The 18,274-nt window shown below is 42.7% G+C and overlaps 3 protein-coding genes across 3 annotated transcripts; 1 reads left to right on the plus strand and 2 right to left on the minus strand.

Moving 5' to 3' along the window:
• cyp27c1 (cytochrome P450, family 27, subfamily C, polypeptide 1) lies at window positions 1–8,446 on the minus strand. The gene is made up of 9 exons (XM_031846945.1): window positions 7,986–8,446; window positions 6,813–7,003; window positions 6,283–6,482; window positions 5,757–5,966; window positions 4,728–4,891; window positions 2,184–2,350; window positions 1,849–1,927; window positions 1,423–1,626; window positions 1–891 (listed from the first exon to the last, which is right to left on the minus strand). The coding sequence occupies exons 1-9, from the start codon at window positions 8,277–8,279 to the stop codon at window positions 772–774; spliced, it is 1,629 nt and encodes a 542-aa protein (XP_031702805.1). The 5' UTR covers window positions 8,280–8,446; the 3' UTR covers window positions 1–771.
• Window positions 8,447–9,300: 854 nt separating this feature from the next.
• ercc3 (excision repair cross-complementation group 3) lies at window positions 9,301–16,147 on the minus strand. The gene is made up of 15 exons (XM_031846460.1): window positions 15,982–16,147; window positions 15,215–15,414; window positions 14,849–15,085; window positions 14,700–14,749; window positions 14,471–14,606; window positions 13,711–13,881; window positions 13,383–13,587; window positions 12,733–13,047; window positions 12,373–12,557; window positions 11,780–11,982; window positions 11,578–11,674; window positions 11,319–11,436; window positions 11,097–11,215; window positions 10,254–10,403; window positions 9,301–10,135 (listed from the first exon to the last, which is right to left on the minus strand). The coding sequence occupies exons 1-15, from the start codon at window positions 16,007–16,009 to the stop codon at window positions 10,001–10,003; spliced, it is 2,349 nt and encodes a 782-aa protein (XP_031702320.1). The 5' UTR covers window positions 16,010–16,147; the 3' UTR covers window positions 9,301–10,000.
• Window positions 16,148–16,726: 579 nt separating this feature from the next.
• gpalpp1 (GPALPP motifs containing 1) lies at window positions 16,727–18,174 on the plus strand. The gene is made up of 5 exons (XM_031846821.1): window positions 16,727–16,927; window positions 17,049–17,166; window positions 17,236–17,331; window positions 17,406–17,655; window positions 17,788–18,174. The coding sequence occupies exons 1-5, from the start codon at window positions 16,840–16,842 to the stop codon at window positions 17,968–17,970; spliced, it is 735 nt and encodes a 244-aa protein (XP_031702681.1). The 5' UTR covers window positions 16,727–16,839; the 3' UTR covers window positions 17,971–18,174.
• The last annotated feature ends 100 nt before the right edge of the window (window positions 18,175–18,274 follow it).

The following is an 18,274-nucleotide window of genomic DNA, read 5'->3' on the forward strand; positions in this document are numbered from 1 at the left end:
TTTAAAATAATATTCAGATCATTTTTATTGTTGCAGTAAAAAAGGATAGTGAAAGATGCAAGAGCAGATAAATATAAAGATGTAAAAGCTTCCATTTCCTTCCATTCAAACCAGTGTGATCCTTCATAATAGCACAATCCAACAACTTGTCTCTTTCCTCGTGCAAAAACTGGTCAGTAACATTACGTTATCCATCTCAATAAAATCTAAATATCCACAATGCTGGTAAAATGCTTGTATTCACACATCTTAAAACAAAGCCCGTTATATACATACTGTACCTCTTAAAACAGCTGATTTTCAGTACATTCATACCCTTCAACATTCTTAGTGAATTGCTTTCTCAAACTTAGGAAGGAAACCGCGTGATTATGAATTAACACTTGTGCACACATTACATACACGTATGCACATTAATATAACCAAAATACAGTTTAAGTTTAAAGATTATAGTTAATTTTCCCACTCACTATTTTGAATAGAATACATGGAAGGAGTAAAAGGCCAAACTGAAGTGATTTTCATTACATTCAAATAATATACTTCAAACGGCTTCTATCTTTACATTACTGGTCCAGTACTGTCTTTGTGTCCTCCTCACTAACAAACAGGAGACATTGAGACACTTTGCCTGAGTAAAACCTCAATCTCAGATTGGTATCTACAATCTAACAATGGAAGGTGTACTAAAAGCTTAAAAACAAAAAAAACAATAATGAATCAGTGCTTTAAAGTAAAACTACAGTGGAGTAGAACTTATGGAGTCCGAGTCTAGATCTCCCGGTCGATGAACTGCAGGTGGATGGGGGCAGCAGGGCACAGCAGGCCGTGGGTTTTGGCCTTGACATCAGCGGTGCGAGGAGACATGCAGATGTGGAACTTTTGAATGAGCTGCACAGGTAGCAAAGACACAGAGAAGTCAATCAGAGTATATGACTTACACAGCTGGGAACTTGTACGCTTGTTCTGGCCATTGAGGCTGGCAGATTAAAAGAATATTCAAGGAGTGTGTGAGCTATGAGATTTGGGAGAAATAGAAAACCTGAACGATTTTCTTTTTGTACTACACAGACTATAATAATTAAAGAATGTCAATTTGTCAATGATATGACTTAACAAAACCCGGACATCGAAAGCTTTAGTGTTTAAGCTTGCAAACGTCAAAAGCTTGATGGACCTTTAATTAGTATTTACACAGATTTCTTCAGTATTACAAAGGAATTGTTTTGTCAGTGATTTTTGTTGTACACAATGAAGCCCTGGAGCTGGCTTATATACATTTACAGTTTCTTGCATACCCATGAGGGCTGGGCACTGTTGTATGCATGACACAATATAAGAACTTCATTCATTCATATAAGTGGATATTTATAAAACATGTTTGAATACACATTGTGTCTAGCCAAGTGATTAATTCCCTACCCGTGTGAGAGCTAGATGCATCTCTAACTCTGCTACTCTCTTGCCAATGCAGCTCCTGATGCCGTAGCCAAAGGGAATCGAGCCAAAGTTGTCGACACGATCCGTGGAATCTTTCCGTATCCAGCGATCCGGTCGGAAGTCTGAAGCATCAGCAAAGTTCTCTTCCTCGAAAGATGTGGAGTAGTGACAAAGGGCCAACTGAGTCTGACAAAGCGAGAAAACAAAAAAAAAAAAAGCTGTCAGTTGTGTAATGAAAACAGCTGGGCTATTGTACATGAGGGGAAGGGAGAGATGTGTGAGTAATGCAGGATCATGTTACATCTGGTCCCACTGTAATGTTTTTGGCTTCTCTTATGGTCATGCTTTTTCTTCAGCAACATGCACACTCTAGAGAACTGGCATCTATTATGCCTCCAGTCGCCTTACCCCTTTAGGGATGAAGTATCCGCCCACCACCAAGTCATCCTGGGTAATCCTTCCGTTGCCAGGGAGAACTGGAAAAAGTCTGCTCCAAGGGAGGGGTACACAAAGACTGTTATTCAACAGCACTATACTATCTATTGAGCTTTCTTCTAAAGTTTGAGTATAAGAAAATCGGATAAGTAAAAGCCCCACACAGAGAAAGATAATGAAGGAATGAAAGATGTGAACACACTGAACAAAGGGAACGCCTAACTTTTAAAGAATACAAAAATATTGCCGAGTTATTTCGAACAAAAAACCAAAAACGTAAAGAGTAGAACTATCCATGCAGTCTGCACCTGAGTGTCTCTTTGACCAGCCCTCTGATGAGAGGCAGACGAGGGACATCGTCGGCTGTGGCTACTGCTCCTGGTCCCAGAGTCCTCTTCACTTCCATAAAGATTTGCTGCTGTACATGAGGGTGCCGTGCCAACAGGTAGCTGGCCCAGGACAGGGTGAAGGATGTCTAAGATAATTGAGAAGGATATCTTATTAAAAAACAAAATCTGTGGTAGACATTACTCTTTGAATGTGTAATACATTAGCATTGTTAATTTACTCATGAATTAAATTGCTGTGGAGATTTTGCCTTTTCTTTATTGATGTTTTGCAATAGGTTTGACTACAATTGCCAGCTGATACAAGAGTTTCTGTGAAGTTGCATACGTTTAGGGAAACCGTGAGCGGCTTTGAGGGAGAGGGAGCTAATTCCACGTGCTGTGAGGACACTCGAGGTCACTCCACCAGCTGCAATCAGAGCTCTTAATCCCTCGTTTTACTTCACTCAGCCTTCTCATCCTATTGCACCTTCATTAAATCCATATATTGGTCGACATGTTTACGACAGCAGCATTACAGGGTGCAGTCCAAAATTGTAATTAGGTTACGCAGAACTGAAAAGTCGGACTATTTTTAGTGCGCAGATTATTTTCAATTTGCAGCATTGAAAATAATCCAAATAATGAGTGGAATTTTAAACCAGTCTCACCTCTCGCCATTTTCCCTCCACACACATTTCCCACACATCTTGTGGTTTCCCTTTGTCATCAGACACACCCAGATTTTTATTTCATCTTTCCTTTTTTGTGACCGCCCTACCAACTTGTCCCTGTCATCCCATCTTCTGTTCTCAATTTGTCCTTTTTCTGACTCATAAGTCACTGAAAAAGTAATGTCAATGACATAGGCAGGGGAGCAAATTATATGGAAACGTGTATCATCTACCCTGTATTCACATCATATCTTTACTCACTGTATCAAATTCCTTGTTACCCCAAACCACATCTTTTTTTTACCTGGCATCCTGCCTCTCTTTCCATCCAGCCTCCTCCATTTTCCACCCATGCATTTCATGACATATACTGGTATCAGAGGTCCAGCCTTGTTTTTCCCCCTATCACACTGAATACACCCTCCAGAGGTCAGTATCTCCAACTGATGATCAAAAGAGGTTGTATCCTTGTATAGGCCCCACCATCCTTCTCACCGTTCCATCTCCCACCTCTTCTCCCTGTTCTTCCTCAGATTCTCCCTCCCACTTTGTCATCCCCCTCTCCCCATCTAACCAACTTGCAACCAATCAACCCCCGGCTGGGACAGATGCTGGCAACACCTCAGACAAAGCCAGAGAGTAATCATATGACAAAAGCTCATCCAAAAATAGCTCTGAAAGACTGAGGCTTCCCCTGTGCATTCATAACATCTCCTCTTCAAACATCTCTAACATCCATCGTACCCCCAATTCGTCATTTCTCCCCCGCTTGTGACGCCAGCCCCCCCCAACCTTTGCGGTTTTATAACAGAGTCACTCTTCCTCAGGCCAACCCCCTTTTTTTCTCCCCCTCATCTCACCTCTGCCCAGTCTGGGATATAACTCTGGCTGTAGCTAATGTGTCTTGACAGCTCTTGTGTGTGCACTGAGTAAAGGGAAATGCACCACGGGGTCAGGTAATGGCTCAGCTAAATCCACCCCCGACCAGGACGTGGCCGTTACCACAAGTTTAACAAAAACACACACACCCTTTAATCCCTTGGCCCCCAGCTCAGAACAAAACTTTCTACACCCATAATTATCATTAATTTGACAGTACCCCAAACAAATTAGGCAGTAACTGTGCACATGTGCACACAAGTGCAGATGCAAACACATACCAGACAAGTGTGAAACAGTTGGAACATCGAGCATTATCCGGCAAAAGATTTTCTAGTTTCAGGAATATTTTATATTTTCATTTTAATTTCAAGTATTTTTTGAGAACCTCTTTAACTTTCCGTCTGTTGAATTGTGCCGTGTGAGGGGCGTCTGATGACTCAGTGGGCTGAGACCGTATCACATGTCTCTGCCCTCCTCCAGTGTTTTTCCCATTTCTCTATTCTTTAATCTGCCAATTCAAAAGGTAAAACTTTCCCTCGAAAAAGATACTTCAATGTCATCAAACCAAAAGTCTTATTTTTTAACAACTGCTGTCTAATTAAGTTCGAATGTCGAAACACATGAACACACAACACAGATGTCTGGTGAAAGAGAAAAAAAAATACAAAAGCTCCCCCTGTGTAGGTCTAACAGACAATGACAAATGAAAAGAAACCAAATCTGAGTGAGAACAAGTTTGTCAGTGGGATATTGTGTAACCTTCCAATTCACTGACCTGACCTGACGCTGGCACAGCCACACAGGCATGGATGTGGCGCCAGAAAACCCAACCCTTGAAACTCAAGACTGAACACGAACGCCGACACACACACACACACTTGTGCGACTCCCAACTCCTCCAGCTAAAGAACCTCTACACTCCTCAAACCCCTCTCTGTACATATAATTAAACAGAGGCGCACACACACACCGTGTCGACCCCAGCCAGTAGCATCTCCGTTAAATTGGCGTAGATCTCCTCCATGGTCATCTCCTTGTTAATGAGCAAGTGTGTGAGCAGTCCCCCCTTCACGTCCTCTCCCCGCTCCAGCTGTGCCTCGATCTCTGCAAGCCTCTTATCAACGTGAAGACGGCCTGGGATCAGACAGAGTAAAACAAGTTGGGATGAATGGAAAGGGGGGAAGGAAGAGGCGGTGAAAGAGGGTAGTGAAGGAAATGAGAAGAAAAAAAGACTTACAGAGGGGCCCCATACTCCCACTATCTCATTGTAGAGCAGCAGAGATTTATATGCAAATCAAAATTCCTTTCTATTGATGCCAGGCTATTTATCTAAAAAAAACAAAGGTTTGCAAAAGCTTAGCCAGAACCAAGCTGTACTGCTTTTTTGTTTTGTTTGTTTTTTAAGTACCACAGAAAAAGCCTTATCTAACATATTTACACACTGAAAACTATTTCGAATGATGTTTGGAGGAAGCCATTCTGGAAACATGTGAAGTGGTACTTTAGGTCATACTGTACATCTCTCTGCCTCAATTGTTTTTTGGATGGTGCAAAGAAATCCTATTGTGTGTCTTTTAAAAGTCAACAACTTTCTTAAAAGTCCTTCTAGTCATCCAGATAAAAAGCACAGGAAATCTTGGAGAAGCATTACATCACTTTTACCATGGAGAGTGCTCCTAGGTCTGTGAAAAGAAGTTGTATAATTTCCTTTGTGGCTCTGGAGAAGCTTGGTCAAGTCTGAAAAAAACAAATCCTGATGATGGCATTTGGGCTTAAGAGCCATGCCATAGCGTCCAGAGTTTTTGGAACTTTGACCCATACCAGGGGCCATAAATCAGGATATCACTGCCTCCTCTGCTTCAATTTAGTAATGAACTGCTGGAATGCCCTTTTAATGTGAAAGTACTCTAGTTACTGCAGGCAGATCGTCCGTTGGCACATAAAAGTATACTAAAAAAGTTGTTTTTGTGCCTGTTGAGGTCAATATGAATACACTTACTGAATTTGAAGAGGCCATCCCAGGAGAGACAGAACTCCTCCCATGGTTTGGGGATGACAGGTCGGAGCCACTTGGGGATGGCCCCGGCATACATGGTTGTCTTGAAGGAGCTGAACATGAGGTGCAGAGCACCGATGTAGTCTTGGGTTTGCTGGGGAATCTCATTTTCCAAACAGCCTAATCGGGACTCGTACAAAATGGCTGCCACACCTGTAAAGACAATGACAAGGAAGAGGGAAACAGAATTTGAAAATGTTTTTCTGTACAGTTGGAAAGTGGCAAGGGTTCTTTACCATCACATGTTCCTGAAGTCTAACTGGAATGTAACGCAGATGCATCACAATGTGCACAGGGTTTATTTACCTTTTTCCTGTCTCTTGCCTCTCTGCTATCACCCTGCCTAAATGTTGTCCTCTCTGAAGGCCTCTTCCCCTCACCCATACTGAACCTACACCATCCTTTTCAAATCCGCCTTTTTTCAACATCAAATTAATTCACAAACGCCCTTTGTGGGGTCTTTACAAACCTTCCATGGCATAGTTGAAGAAGAGGTCATTCACATTGTGGACAGTTGCTCCATCAGGCTCCTGGGTGCGCAGAATACAAACTCTCTTGATGAGGTCATCTACCACTTTGTTCACGTCATCAGAAAAGACTGCTACATCACGGGGACGCATGATGAGCTGCCTGAGCACGCTCCGCATCTTCAGCCAATCTTCTCCCTCACTGGAGAACAGGACACAAGCTAAGGTGAATCTTTGGCATCCTGTGTGTTGTTTTGTATTAATGCAGGACATTCACAGACGTATTTGGAGGAAACGGATTTGTTTTTATTAAGAATTATAGCGGTGAAGCTGTTGAAAAGCTAAGGGTATTGATGCCAAAAGAGTTCATAGAAACAAAAGCAGACTATATAGAAGTATGAGTGAGCTAACCCTGGAAATGTAGCCCAAACACAAAGTTTTGTGTTATGTCCATCTACACATATGGCAATCACAAATTTCAGGAAGTCCTTGTCCTCTAGACTCAAAGATCAAAGGTTGAAGGGGGACTCACGCTGAGATGAGGCCAGTGGAACTGCCTATCATGTCTCTGTACTCCTTCCAGGACTCCATGTTTGCTCTCTGAGGGGCCACCCCCTCAGCTCTCAGCACCTCCGCTACCAAGTCACGGTCGGCCACTGAGACCACCAGCTGGGGCCCAAAACGGGATTTGAAAATTTTGCCAAACTTCTTCCTGTGCTCCATCTATAAAGCAGTAGAGACACATAAAACAAATTAGTAGTCACATTTGTTTATTTTGGAGGAAATCCAGGACTGATTTCACTCCTTTAGACTGATATATTCTTTATAAAATCAAAATGTAATGTAACATAGGATATGTGTATATGCAGATACAGGCCATTAGGTTAAATCTATGATTGATTTAGATTGGAAATATGAATGTATTTTTGATTGTATCTGATTGAAGGAGATCAAGTCATAATGGTAAATATGTTATAATGACCTTACTTAAGTCTTCATTTAGCCCCCATCATAAGATACCCATTTAGCCCCCATCATAAGATACCAACCTTTCTTTGTCTGAATGCTGGGTCATTCAGGAGTAATGCCAATATTTCAATGCCTATGGCAAATGCTAATGTTCGCACAGCTGCACCGATGATGATTCAATTAAAACAGAAAGAGGGGTTTATCTGAGCTCATGGTTCTTTTTAGATAAGCCATTACAGTGTGTGTCATTATCAGTTTGGGTCCACTTTTCTGAAGATGAGTAACTACTTGTCCTGATACTACTATAAGGTAAATGTAACAAAACAGGTACTTATTTTGTATATTGTCTTTGTACGTGTTGCTCATGCTGATTAACACCTAGGCTTGGCTCATTCCATTTCCTTTCACAGCCTTTTAAAGATTTTCTCCACAAATTTAGAGATTTAAAGCGATTTACAACAAGATTATTTGCTGTATTGTTTTTGAGCTAACACCTTCATTGTAGTTTGAAAGTCCTTTGCACACTGCTGTAAAAACTCGTACCCTGGAGCGGAAAGATGACCTGCGACCAAACTTCTGGTGCACCTTTACGCAACTCTGTGCCATTTTACGCATAGGTGGCAAATTTTGCTGACGCTGAGAATACACGGGCTCGCTGCAAAGAAATAACTTTATCTACCATACAAAACGAAACAAATCACAAAAGAAAGGTAACGTTATATATCTACAACATTACCTGAATTTCATGAATTCTGCTAAACCCGTCTCTCCAGATGAACTCGACCAAGTTGGATAAGGTGCTGGGTCCAGGCATCTCCTTCAGGGTCATGATTCTGGTTTTCTCGCCAACATCCGCCACCGGTGTGATCAGTCTGTCTGGCATGGCCTCTTCTCCAGCTGCGGAGATTCCTGAAGCCTCGCTCGCTGCTGACTTGTGCAAGGCGCGTAAAAGGAAGAACAGCTGCTTATTCATCCGGTCGCCTTGAAGATTCTTCCAACACGCTGTCGTAAAATGATTCAGGATTGCCATTGTTTGGATACTTTTCGGTGGTTCTGTGTTTAAAAAAACGATTTGCAAAGTTCACATCTACAAATGCATGACCCTGGCACATGCAAACGCACTCCTCCCTTACAGATTAGGTGAAGTTAGGCGGTATTGCATTATGGAACGCTTTAAAAGGGTCGCTTGTACAACCACAGAGGTGGAAGAGGATTGGATGTTCGCTTCAGAAGAAGGGAGGGATAACTCTGTATTCGGGTGTGGGCGTTTCCCCAAAAAGGCGAATGGGTTCAGTCTTTCATTGCAAAAAGGAGTGCGCTACAATGTGACCAAATATTCTTACATCACAACATCAATCAGCATGTGCACCCACACACATTGAATACATGTTAATGGGTTTAACGTAGTATGAGGCCAACTTGTATGTTGACATAAATCATAAAACAAAGGACAATCCCCCCCACAGTCTAGCTCATGTCATCTCGATCCACGTTCAGATTAAGATTGCAAAGAAACGTTGTCTAAATCTGGAGCTCATGGAGGCACGGGATTTATCTTGAAACTTTCCAAAACATGAATGGTTGATGTCAGATCCTCAAGTGGAGGTTTCAACCCTGAACGCATCACTGCTTATGATCTTATGATGGCTTTTTATCACCTTTTCTGATCAATCAAATCACTGAGCTAAATCGGCTGTTTTTGTCTCTCTTTTTAGAGGTTGACAATCACAAGTTACTTACAAACCACGCATCAATTATTAGGATGTGAATCAGAACACCTCACACTGTGATAGATGTGCTTTAGTTGGATTCCACTCTCAACAAACACGTTAATTCAAATCTTCATTACTACATATTGCTCCTTCAATAAACCTCAAGTCTCCTGAGGTCACAACACAGGGAATAAACGAAAGGGCGATTCAGGTTACCGTTCCCTGTGGTAGAGAGAAGGGTGGCTAGGCAGAGGGGGGTATTTCCACACTCACCACTTTGGCAGCTTGCACAAGGCACCAGACTGAATGTTGTTTGTGGGATGTCCTCAAATCATCCATAAGCAGAGGAAGAAGACCCCGACCCCTCACCCTTCTCTATCCCTGGCTTTTACTCATGCCAAGCACAAATGAAGATAAAAGCTTTCCCTCTTTCCATTCTTCCAATGGGAAGCAGCTACATTTCTTTTCTCAGGTAAATTAAAATATATTGGTGGACTGTAATGTGTACCAAATTTTGCCAGACTTGTGAATGTTAAACACCACTCTATCTAACATACAACTTTAAATTATTATACATTTTGTAAGAGATTAACATTAATTTTAGCCTCCTGCATTTACGGATGTAACGACTTATGACTTGAAAAAAACACACACACAAAGAAAATAACAACCAAAGAGCTTTCATTTTTTTTATGTAACATATTTAGCAACATTTAAAAGATGAAAGTTCCAGAACAAAACATATTGAATAACTAACATCAGGAACAGATTATTGTGATCCGATCATGTGGGCTTAGTCCATCACGTCTTACTGTGTAAAAGGTAGCCAAATTTACAAAATAAATGTCCAATATCAATGGTTTCCTGCTGTTGGTGTGAAGCACACACCAACAGTAGATAAGACAAGGGTTATTCCATGTAGGGCAAATATCAAGTAGCTGACTCCAATCCATATACATTATTATTGCGCCCCAACTTTGTCCTGTTGCCTTGCTGCAACTGAGTCCGTCTTGAGGTATCAGGGTGTGAGGTAGTGCTTCTACTTTCTGAAGCGCTTGAACAGAGGATGAATGCCCTTGCCTAGTGCGGCTTTGCTGCCTCGACTCTGATATTCCATGTAGACTGTGTCATCTGCACCTGACATGGAGCTCATGGTTCCCGTTCGCCTTGAGAACTGATAAGGAAGCGGGGGGGGACGACGACAAGTGAGTATATTGTTATACACAACAGCACAATTCAAAGGCAATGAAGTCTACGTTCTTTCTGAGTCCAGGTTTAGCAAAAGTCCTCACCTGTGGTCGTCCGCCCAACTCCCCTGCCACCACTTCCTCCTCAGCGTCCAGGTCTGAAGCAGCTAGAACCTTCTGAAGCAGCTGCTGTTGCTCGTCCTTTGTCGAGAACATTAAGTCCCCTTCCTCCATACCTGCCAACTTTGTGATCACCTATGAAAGAAAGGGAACATGACATCATAGAGATGGTCTTTGTAAATGGTACAAGAATGAGGTGTCACATAAATGAGGACCAACGATCAAGCACACACTTTCTAATTCATACACATGTTCCCATTTGTCCTGAATACTTTTTCACAAATAAATTAAATAAATAGATTTAGGCATTTTGTTATTTGATTTAAACTCTATTCCTCTAAATTAAATTGTGTAGATGTCCATCTACAACAGAACGGGTGGAGTCCCCGTCTATGTAAACTATCTCTGTGAGCGGAAGATTCCTTTTCTGAAACCAGTTTCTTTTCCGGTTCATTCTTTGTTTTGTCCCTCAAAAGTAAACTCCTGTTGGTTGTTGCCAGAAACCCTCAGGCTTCGGTGTTAGTGAGTCTTGGACCCCTTCCCACTATACAAGTCTAGCCAGAATGGATCTGATGAAACCAAACACTTTTGAAAACATAATAGCAATAGAGAATAGAAACTGAATAAATAACAGAAACGGAACAAAGAAAATCCAATTTGTAATGTTTTGTAATTTAAAAACACCAACTAACTATGTTGGTGCTGCTGTGGCAGAACTGTACAATCTGGAGTATGAACAGGGTAAAATCTGTGGTGCAATTTCGAGGGGGAGACACAAATAAGGTGAAATGGTGTGACGGTGACAAGTTGCCGCAATGGTGAACAAACCTTAAAGCTGTAACCTTGGTCCACCAGGAACCTCTGCCTCTTGGTGGAGTAAGCCATCTCCTGGGTGTCCTGAGACACTAGTGAGTAGAAGTACGCGTTGTACTCTTCTGCTACCATTCCTAAGCAAGCAGACAGTTGGAGGTAGATAAAACAGCTACATCAGCGTGTTTCATGCATAGGCCAACAATATCAGTTTTTTCTATTTTCTGCAGACATACTGACCTTTCTTGGCTCGTAAGACTCTGCCAAGCCTCTGGGCCTCCTGTCTGCGTGATCCGCCATGAGAGGAGATCTGGATCAGAACATTGGCTTCTGGCAGGTCAAATGAGGTGTCTCCAACCTGTCGAGGCAAATGAATGACACTCAAACTGTATTCGGTTGTCTAATACAGTGGTATGCCACCTACTGTCCACAAAGGGGCACATGGCTGAATGAGTGTGGTCCATATATTACATAGAGGAAAATAGTTTGGTTGGTCTACCTTGGAGATGAAAATGGTATTGATCTTGGGGTTGCGTTTGAAGTTCTGTAAAATCTGCATTCGTTCCCCCTGAGAGGTCGGACCATAGATGTAAGGCCTGGAGAGGAAAAATCACAACAGAATTAAAAACCTTGAGAAATCGGACCTGAACAGGCAGTTCACTGAACCATTCGAAATGCCGCTCTTGTTGTAAATAACTTACTTGTTGAGGCGAATGGCGTATTCCTTCAGGGCAAACACGTTGTCAGCGAAGACCATAATCTTGTCATTGCGCCGCTCGTGGAACTGAATGAGAAACTGGCAAGCGCGGAACTTATTGGGGTTCATGGTATAAAACAGGATGCGCTTCTTCGTCTTGATGGCCACGTACTCTCTGTAAAACTCTGGAGACATCGGGCACCACACCTGGAGCGCAGACATGGGTACATTGTTCAGAAAGCGTCAAAGTGAAACATGCTCATTTGTACTTGTTATGTTGAATCTTGACTGCAGCTAGTTGAAAGAGCCATGTTTAAATATCATTGAGTCATGTGATATGAAGGTTCATATAACCGCAATGTTACGCACTTTCATAAAGAAATGAACTCTAGTACATGAGATACACCAACACAAATTAATCAACTTTTTGCACATTGCTCCACACAACTCGGCAAGCTGACTGATTTTACTCACAGGAGACAGCACAACATCCATCAAGTCTATACAGAGAAAAGCACTCAATCAACGCTGACTACTTATAAATACAATGTGTAGGTCCCTTTATCGAAATTGACTGTATAACACTGCAAGACTCACCTCTGCACACTGGACTTTGGCAATGTAGCCATTGTTCTGCAATTCCATCCAGTTGGCTTCAAATAGTTTAGGCCCAATTAGGAAGTTCAGGTCCACAATCTTGTCGTCTTCCCTGACCAGTGTGGCAGTGAGCCCCATTTTGCAATGTGCCTGCACAATGGTCAGAACCCGACGAAACATCTTGGCTACAGAGAAAGCACAAAATTCTTATGTTAACATGTAGATTAATCTCACTATATTTGGTGTCTATATCCCGTTGTATCCAAAAACCTCAAACTTCAAAATACTCTTTGCGTAACGCTATTACATTGGAACGCAATATTGAGCTGTCTGGAAAACTGATGTGCAATAACAGCTCACCGGGGATAGTGTGCACCTCATCCAGGATAATGAGACCCCACTCCTGGCTCCGCATCCACTCCATGACTCTCTCTGCCTCCCAGGAGCGCTTGGTGGTGTGACCCAGCATGGAGTAGGTGCTGATGGCCACCGAGCAGCCGATGGGCTTGTCCTTGGCGTCTGAGGTGAAGCGGCAGATCTGAGAGTCATCGATAGTGGACCACATCTTGAACTGAGCCTTCCACTGCTCCACGGACACCGAGGAGTTCCCCAACACCAGGCAGCGCTTGCGCACCGTGCAGGCCGCTGTCACGCCCACCAGGGATTTGCCCGCTCCTGGAAAGCAAAGGGGAGATAAAATATTAATACATACAAGCTTTTTACATACAGGATACTTATAGTAACTCATACTTTTTGTTGAGGGCGTACGCCAACATTAAGATGAAAGAAAAATCTGCCAAGCTCAGCAGTCTATCCCTTGTTTATTATGGGCTAAGCAAACATTTTAAATATTTGATATCATATATTATTATTTCATATTCCAGTTCTACCATTTTTTGCCATTTCAAGACTGTATTTCTAATGTGACGAAAGGCTTTGGGGGTGTCCTTTCTGTTTTTTGTCACTCAATGTTCCGTCCTCCATCGAGTACAGTAAACCAGCCGTCTCACCGCAGGGCAGCACGATGACCCCAGAGCGAGCACGTCCATTCCCAAACATCTTGCGCAAACTCTTTTCCTGGTAGGGCCGCAACACGGCAGTGGGCTTCAGGTCAATGTTGATGTCCGGGTTGACTGTGTCATTGCGAAAGTCGTACTCGGCTAGCAGGGGGTACTCCATCTGAATACAACGCTTCTGCAGCTCTTCGATCATCTCCTACACCAGATCAGAGAAGAACCGTTCAGAGTAGGGCAGAAAAATACGATTATAAGCATGGTACAACATATAAGCTTAATGAATGCCAGCAGTAATGGAAAAGAACAGAAATCTGAAGTGTACCTGGCGGATCTCACAAGACACAGTCTGAGTCTCTTCTTCCTCCTCTTCTTCTTTATCCATCTGCTCATAGTAGCTGAAGATGTCCTCGGGGACTTGCTGGGTTGAAGTCTGTCCATCGCCGGGCTGCTGTGAGGTAGAAGTACCCCCCCTTTCTTCAACAGACTTGGAAATCTTTTAGGAGACACAAAAAAAGACCAGGACAACAGTTACAACTTCTGTTGGCCTCTACAGTGATATTTCCGAAACAGGACATGACTTATTGCTTTCCAATTAGAATAATTGACAGGTTGGGAAAAAGCCTAGAGAGCCTGATCTGACTGTTCCGTTCCAGCATCACAAGACATCCTTCCCCACGTCATTAATACTATTTTGTTCAAATGTGTGCATGATCCCATTTTACACACATGTTTACATTTCTTGGTTGTCCTGCCATTGAGCAGTAGCTGCTTCATATGCCCCCAGCCTGTGAAGTACAGCACATCACGATGCACGATAGTGCAACACTACAACACACGCATCTAAATGTTCAGGGGTCACACCAATAATGGGTCATTGTAAATCTTCTTTGGTGGAAGATTAGGAAAGTTATGGTTGAAAGTTTTTAATCTTTTGCATCTGCATCTTCACCTATTATTATTGGGTATTAAACAATAGACATGTTTAAAATGTGTTTAAATTCATGGACTATTCCAATTTAAAACAGCAATAAATGACTTTATATGGTTGTGTGTGAGTATTAAAAGGGTTTTGGATGGCATACCAGTGACTTGCTCTGGACGACTTCAGTAATAAGCTCAGTGTCCGCTCCGTCTGCGGTGCGGAGACGGCAATCCCGGATCACGCTGTCCTGCAGAAGCCGCTGGATCACATCAGGGAAGGCACTCTCCACAAAATACCTGAAGGTAGACATGCAGCACAGTTTAAGAAGAGCACTGACTGGATGATTAATGATGTAGAGACAGAAGGAAAGGTTGCTGAAGTGATCTTACCTGTTGTGCTTGAGCACCAGCTTGACTTTGCCATAGCTCATCGTGCAGAGCTGAGAGTAAATAACCACATTAGCACACCTGGCATTAGAAATAATACATACATAAATTGTCCTCTTCTCTAAAAGCACAAGACACTCTCTCAGTCAGACCTTAATGAACTGCACGATTCCATCCGGCACAGACGTCTTGCTGAGCTTCTGCAGGTATTCTACAATATCGGCGGTCTGCAGCCCCACACTGACAGCTGCATACAGGGAATAGGCTGTCAGCTTGTACTCATGGATATGGTTGGGCCTGCACACCGGCTCGGCAATGGCCACCATGAAATCCTGGGCGTACTTGTACACTGGTGAGAAGGCTTCCAGGAAGATGTGTCCATCTGGAGCCTGGAGGAGAGAGAAATGGAAAAAGAAAAAGAGGATGAGAAAACAAAACAAATAGAATCCGCTTAAAATATTGCACAAAATCAGGAAGAGGACCACAAGTTTTAAATTAGTAAAACAAACACGTCTTACCACCCAGAGGGGACGTGAAGAGTGATCATTCTTTAACAGCATCTGAACACGGTAGTCTTTGGCGCCATACTCGTCCAGTTTTGTACTGGACTCTTCCACATGTTTCCCTGCAGCAGCAGGTATGGCCTCCTGAGACTCGCCGCCCACTACCTCTTCTTCCTCTTCTTCCTCCTCGTAGAAACGCTTTTTGGACTTCTTGTCTGTAAGAGTTAGAAAACATTTGCAGTAATAGAGGTGGACAAATAACAGGCAACGGAAATGTATCAATGTAAATTATCTTGTTTTCAGCGCACTCCTGGCAATATTATGGTACATAAGTACTCCTTTTAATACACAGTGATTTAATATTTTTTTGCTGTACAAGATAAAGGAATATCCTTCCTTTACTAGCATTACAGCTTGTTCTGTTCTATAACTATTTGACCGTTTAGCTCACATGTAATGCGTTTTAACATTAGAGCACACACGTATATGTCACTGTGCTACTTTATTACACACGCATTTCAGTTTTGAAATATAAATTTAGGCTGTGTTTTATACTCTTCAAAGTTGTTTCACTTAGCGTTGCACCCTTTCACGACAACTGCTACCGTTTAACATGATCGAAGGAGGCGTTCAAGGACTCCAAATGCAAAGCTACAGTGTTGATCAGCAATACATATCGGGGGACATGTGCGTTTCAGTAACGTTACACAATATCCTCAAGTTTAAGATACAGTTAGCCAACAGTGAGCTAGGTTACACCGTAGCTAGCATTAGCAACTCACCCCGATCTCCTTTATCTTTTTTACCCATTTTATAAATTCTTAAATAGGCGATTTCTTTCAAAACATGACAGACATATCTTCATAATCCGTCTGGTGTCCTCCTGAAAGTCCACAAAGATGGACTGCATTAGCTATGTGACGACAGTTGCTACGACACAATACCAGTGTCGCGTGCACCAAAATAATGTAATAATTCCGGTCTCAGCCTTCAAAATAAAGTCTTCACTTGAGAATTGTGGGGAAATATAATTTAGGGATGTTTTCAGTTTTTTTTTTATCATTTCGAGCACTTTTTTACAGAATATTTTTTTCTAAGCACAAATGATACTGTGTATTTATGTATTTATTAATTTACAGTATATGGTACAAACAGAAGGCATTACAAATATAGAGAAGTATTCTGAAATAATAGCTATAGAGATTACTCAGTATTAGAAAAGAGACATTAACCGAACATACTAACATGTTAAATGACAGATAATTTAACTTTATTCATTAAAAATACTGTCTTAATTGTACTGCACCAACGTGTAATTTATTACTAATATCCCAATTAATTGGTGTAATTAATGCACATCAAAAGTGTAGATGACCGCATGTCTAAAAATAACAAGCAACATTCTCAGGATACGGTATAATAGTGTATCAAATAAAACACATGTAATGTCTTTTATTCTTGCAGCACAGTAGCAGTTTATTTCAGCTAACTTGACTCCACTGATTTAATGTTTACTTCCTGGGTGAAAGGTCAAATTGGTCCTTCGAGGTTTCTCTTGTCTACGGGCCAGCCTTTTCTTTGCTTTATTTTAAACTTTAATAGAAATTGCTGACTGAGTAAGTAAGTCATTCGTGTCTAGTATGTCGTCTGATAAACCGATCGGACCTGCTGTACCCCGGATGTTTAGAACGGAAGAGAGCGATGAAGACTCTGATAGTGATGATGGATGTAAGTAACAGAGGGTGAAATACCGCCCTTGCTTTGGATTAAATGCTGTATAAACCAGTAAGGTTCGCCTCGTGTTGCTCTGCGCATGGTAGTTGATGTTGTTTGTTTGTTTCTGTTGTAGTCTCTGGCCCTGCTTTGCCTCCCGGCTTTAAACGGGGAGAACCGTCGAGCTCCTCGGATGACAGTGAGCAGGAGGTGTCGACCAAACGAGCGAAAACCGAACACACAGCTGCAGAAAAGTAACTTCATTAACGGACTAGAAGTTATAGAACAAACAAACAAAACGGTAACGTGTGTGTTTTCAACAGGGTGGAGAAGACAAAGGGACCAGAAACAGACGATGATGGTTATTTCGGACCAGCCTTACCACCAGGATTCAAGAAACAACAGAGTTCACCAGAAAGGTGGGCAAATGAGTTACTTGTGTTGTGGATGAACAGTCAAATACGGAAGCTGTAACTGCATTGTGTTGCCTCAGGCCACCTGTGCTGGGACCAGCTTTGCCTCCTGGGTTCCGCAGAGCAGCATATGAAAACGATGATGACGATGGTGAAGATGGAGAGGATTTCCCAGGGCCTGCCCTTCCCCCTGGCTACCAGGCGGAGTCCTCCAGCAGCGAGGACGAGGACGTGATTGGACCCATGCCGCCCACAGGGCCTATTGAAGACTCTGTGGCTCTGGACTTTGAGCGCAGAGCACGCAGGATGAAAGACAAGCTGACAGGGGATGTGAGTCCTCACCCCCCCCCCCCCCCCATAAATATCCTGCGCAAGGGTGTCCCGTTCCTTTCTTATGTCTTTAAAGTGTTCCTCCTCCTCTGCTGTCTGACTTTGTCCCTGTGTGTATTTCTGTGTGAACAGGACACTCCTGAGGTGGTGTCCAGAGAAACGTGGATGACCGAGCTCCCACCGGAGCTGCAGCACATCGGCTTGGGGGCTCGGACCTTCAAGAAGAAGTCGGGTCCAGAGAGCAAGGATCGCTCTATGTGGACGGATACGCCAGCAGACAGAGAGCGCAAGATTGTGGTATTTATTGCAAAATAACTTATCCTTATATATTAAACATTTTGTAGTTTATATATTATATTTGTTTGTTTTTGGGGGCGACCGTGGCTTACTGGGTAGAGAGGGTTGTCCGCCAACTGAAAGGTCACCGGTTCTTTCCTCGGCTGCACCGTGTCCTGTGTCGAAGTGTCCCTGAGCAAGACACTGTACCCCTAACTGCTCCCCAGGCGCCTGTCATTGGCAGCCCACTGCTCCCTATATATACAGGGATGGGTCAAATGCAGAGAATAATTTCCCCACTGTGGGACTAATAAAGGAATGTTTCTTCTTCTTCTTCTTCTTC

This window comes from Anarrhichthys ocellatus, unplaced genomic scaffold (assembly GCF_004355925.1).
Source record: "Anarrhichthys ocellatus isolate YVR2014 unplaced genomic scaffold, GSC_Weel_1.0 scaffold6, whole genome shotgun sequence".
NCBI lineage: Eukaryota > Metazoa > Chordata > Actinopteri > Perciformes > Anarhichadidae > Anarrhichthys > Anarrhichthys ocellatus.

Bases quoted from the DNA above. Each gene is read 5' to 3' on its own strand.
- gpalpp1 (XM_031846821.1), top strand. From the start codon at position 16,840: ATGTCGTCTGATAAACCGATCGGACCTGCTGTACCCCGGATGTTTAGA. The intron at 17,167-17,235 runs GTAACTTCATTA...TGTTTTCAACAG, and splicing joins GAACACACAGCTGCAGAAAA to GGTGGAGAAGACAAAGGGAC. The intron at 17,656-17,787 runs GTGAGTCCTCAC...CTGTGTGAACAG, and splicing joins AAGACAAGCTGACAGGGGAT to GACACTCCTGAGGTGGTGTC.
- ercc3 (XM_031846460.1), bottom strand. From the start codon at position 16,009: ATGGGTAAAAAAGATAAAGGAGATCGGG. The intron at 11,983-12,372 runs GTGAGTCTTGCA...TCTGCGCTCCAG, and splicing joins CCAAAGTCCAGTGTGCAGAG to GTGTGGTGCCCGATGTCTCC. The intron at 11,216-11,318 runs GTCAGTATGTCT...CTGCTTGCTTAG, and splicing joins AGTCTTACGAGCCAAGAAAG to GAATGGTAGCAGAAGAGTAC.
- cyp27c1 (XM_031846945.1), bottom strand. From the start codon at position 8,279: ATGGCAATCCTGAATCATTTTACGACAGCGTGTTGGAAGAATCTTCAA. The intron at 5,967-6,282 runs GTTTGTAAAGAC...TTGTCTTTACAG, and splicing joins CTTCAACTATGCCATGGAAG to GTGTGGCAGCCATTTTGTAC. The intron at 892-1,422 runs GTAGGGAATTAA...CTACCTGTGCAG, and splicing joins TGCATCTAGCTCTCACACGG to CTCATTCAAAAGTTCCACAT.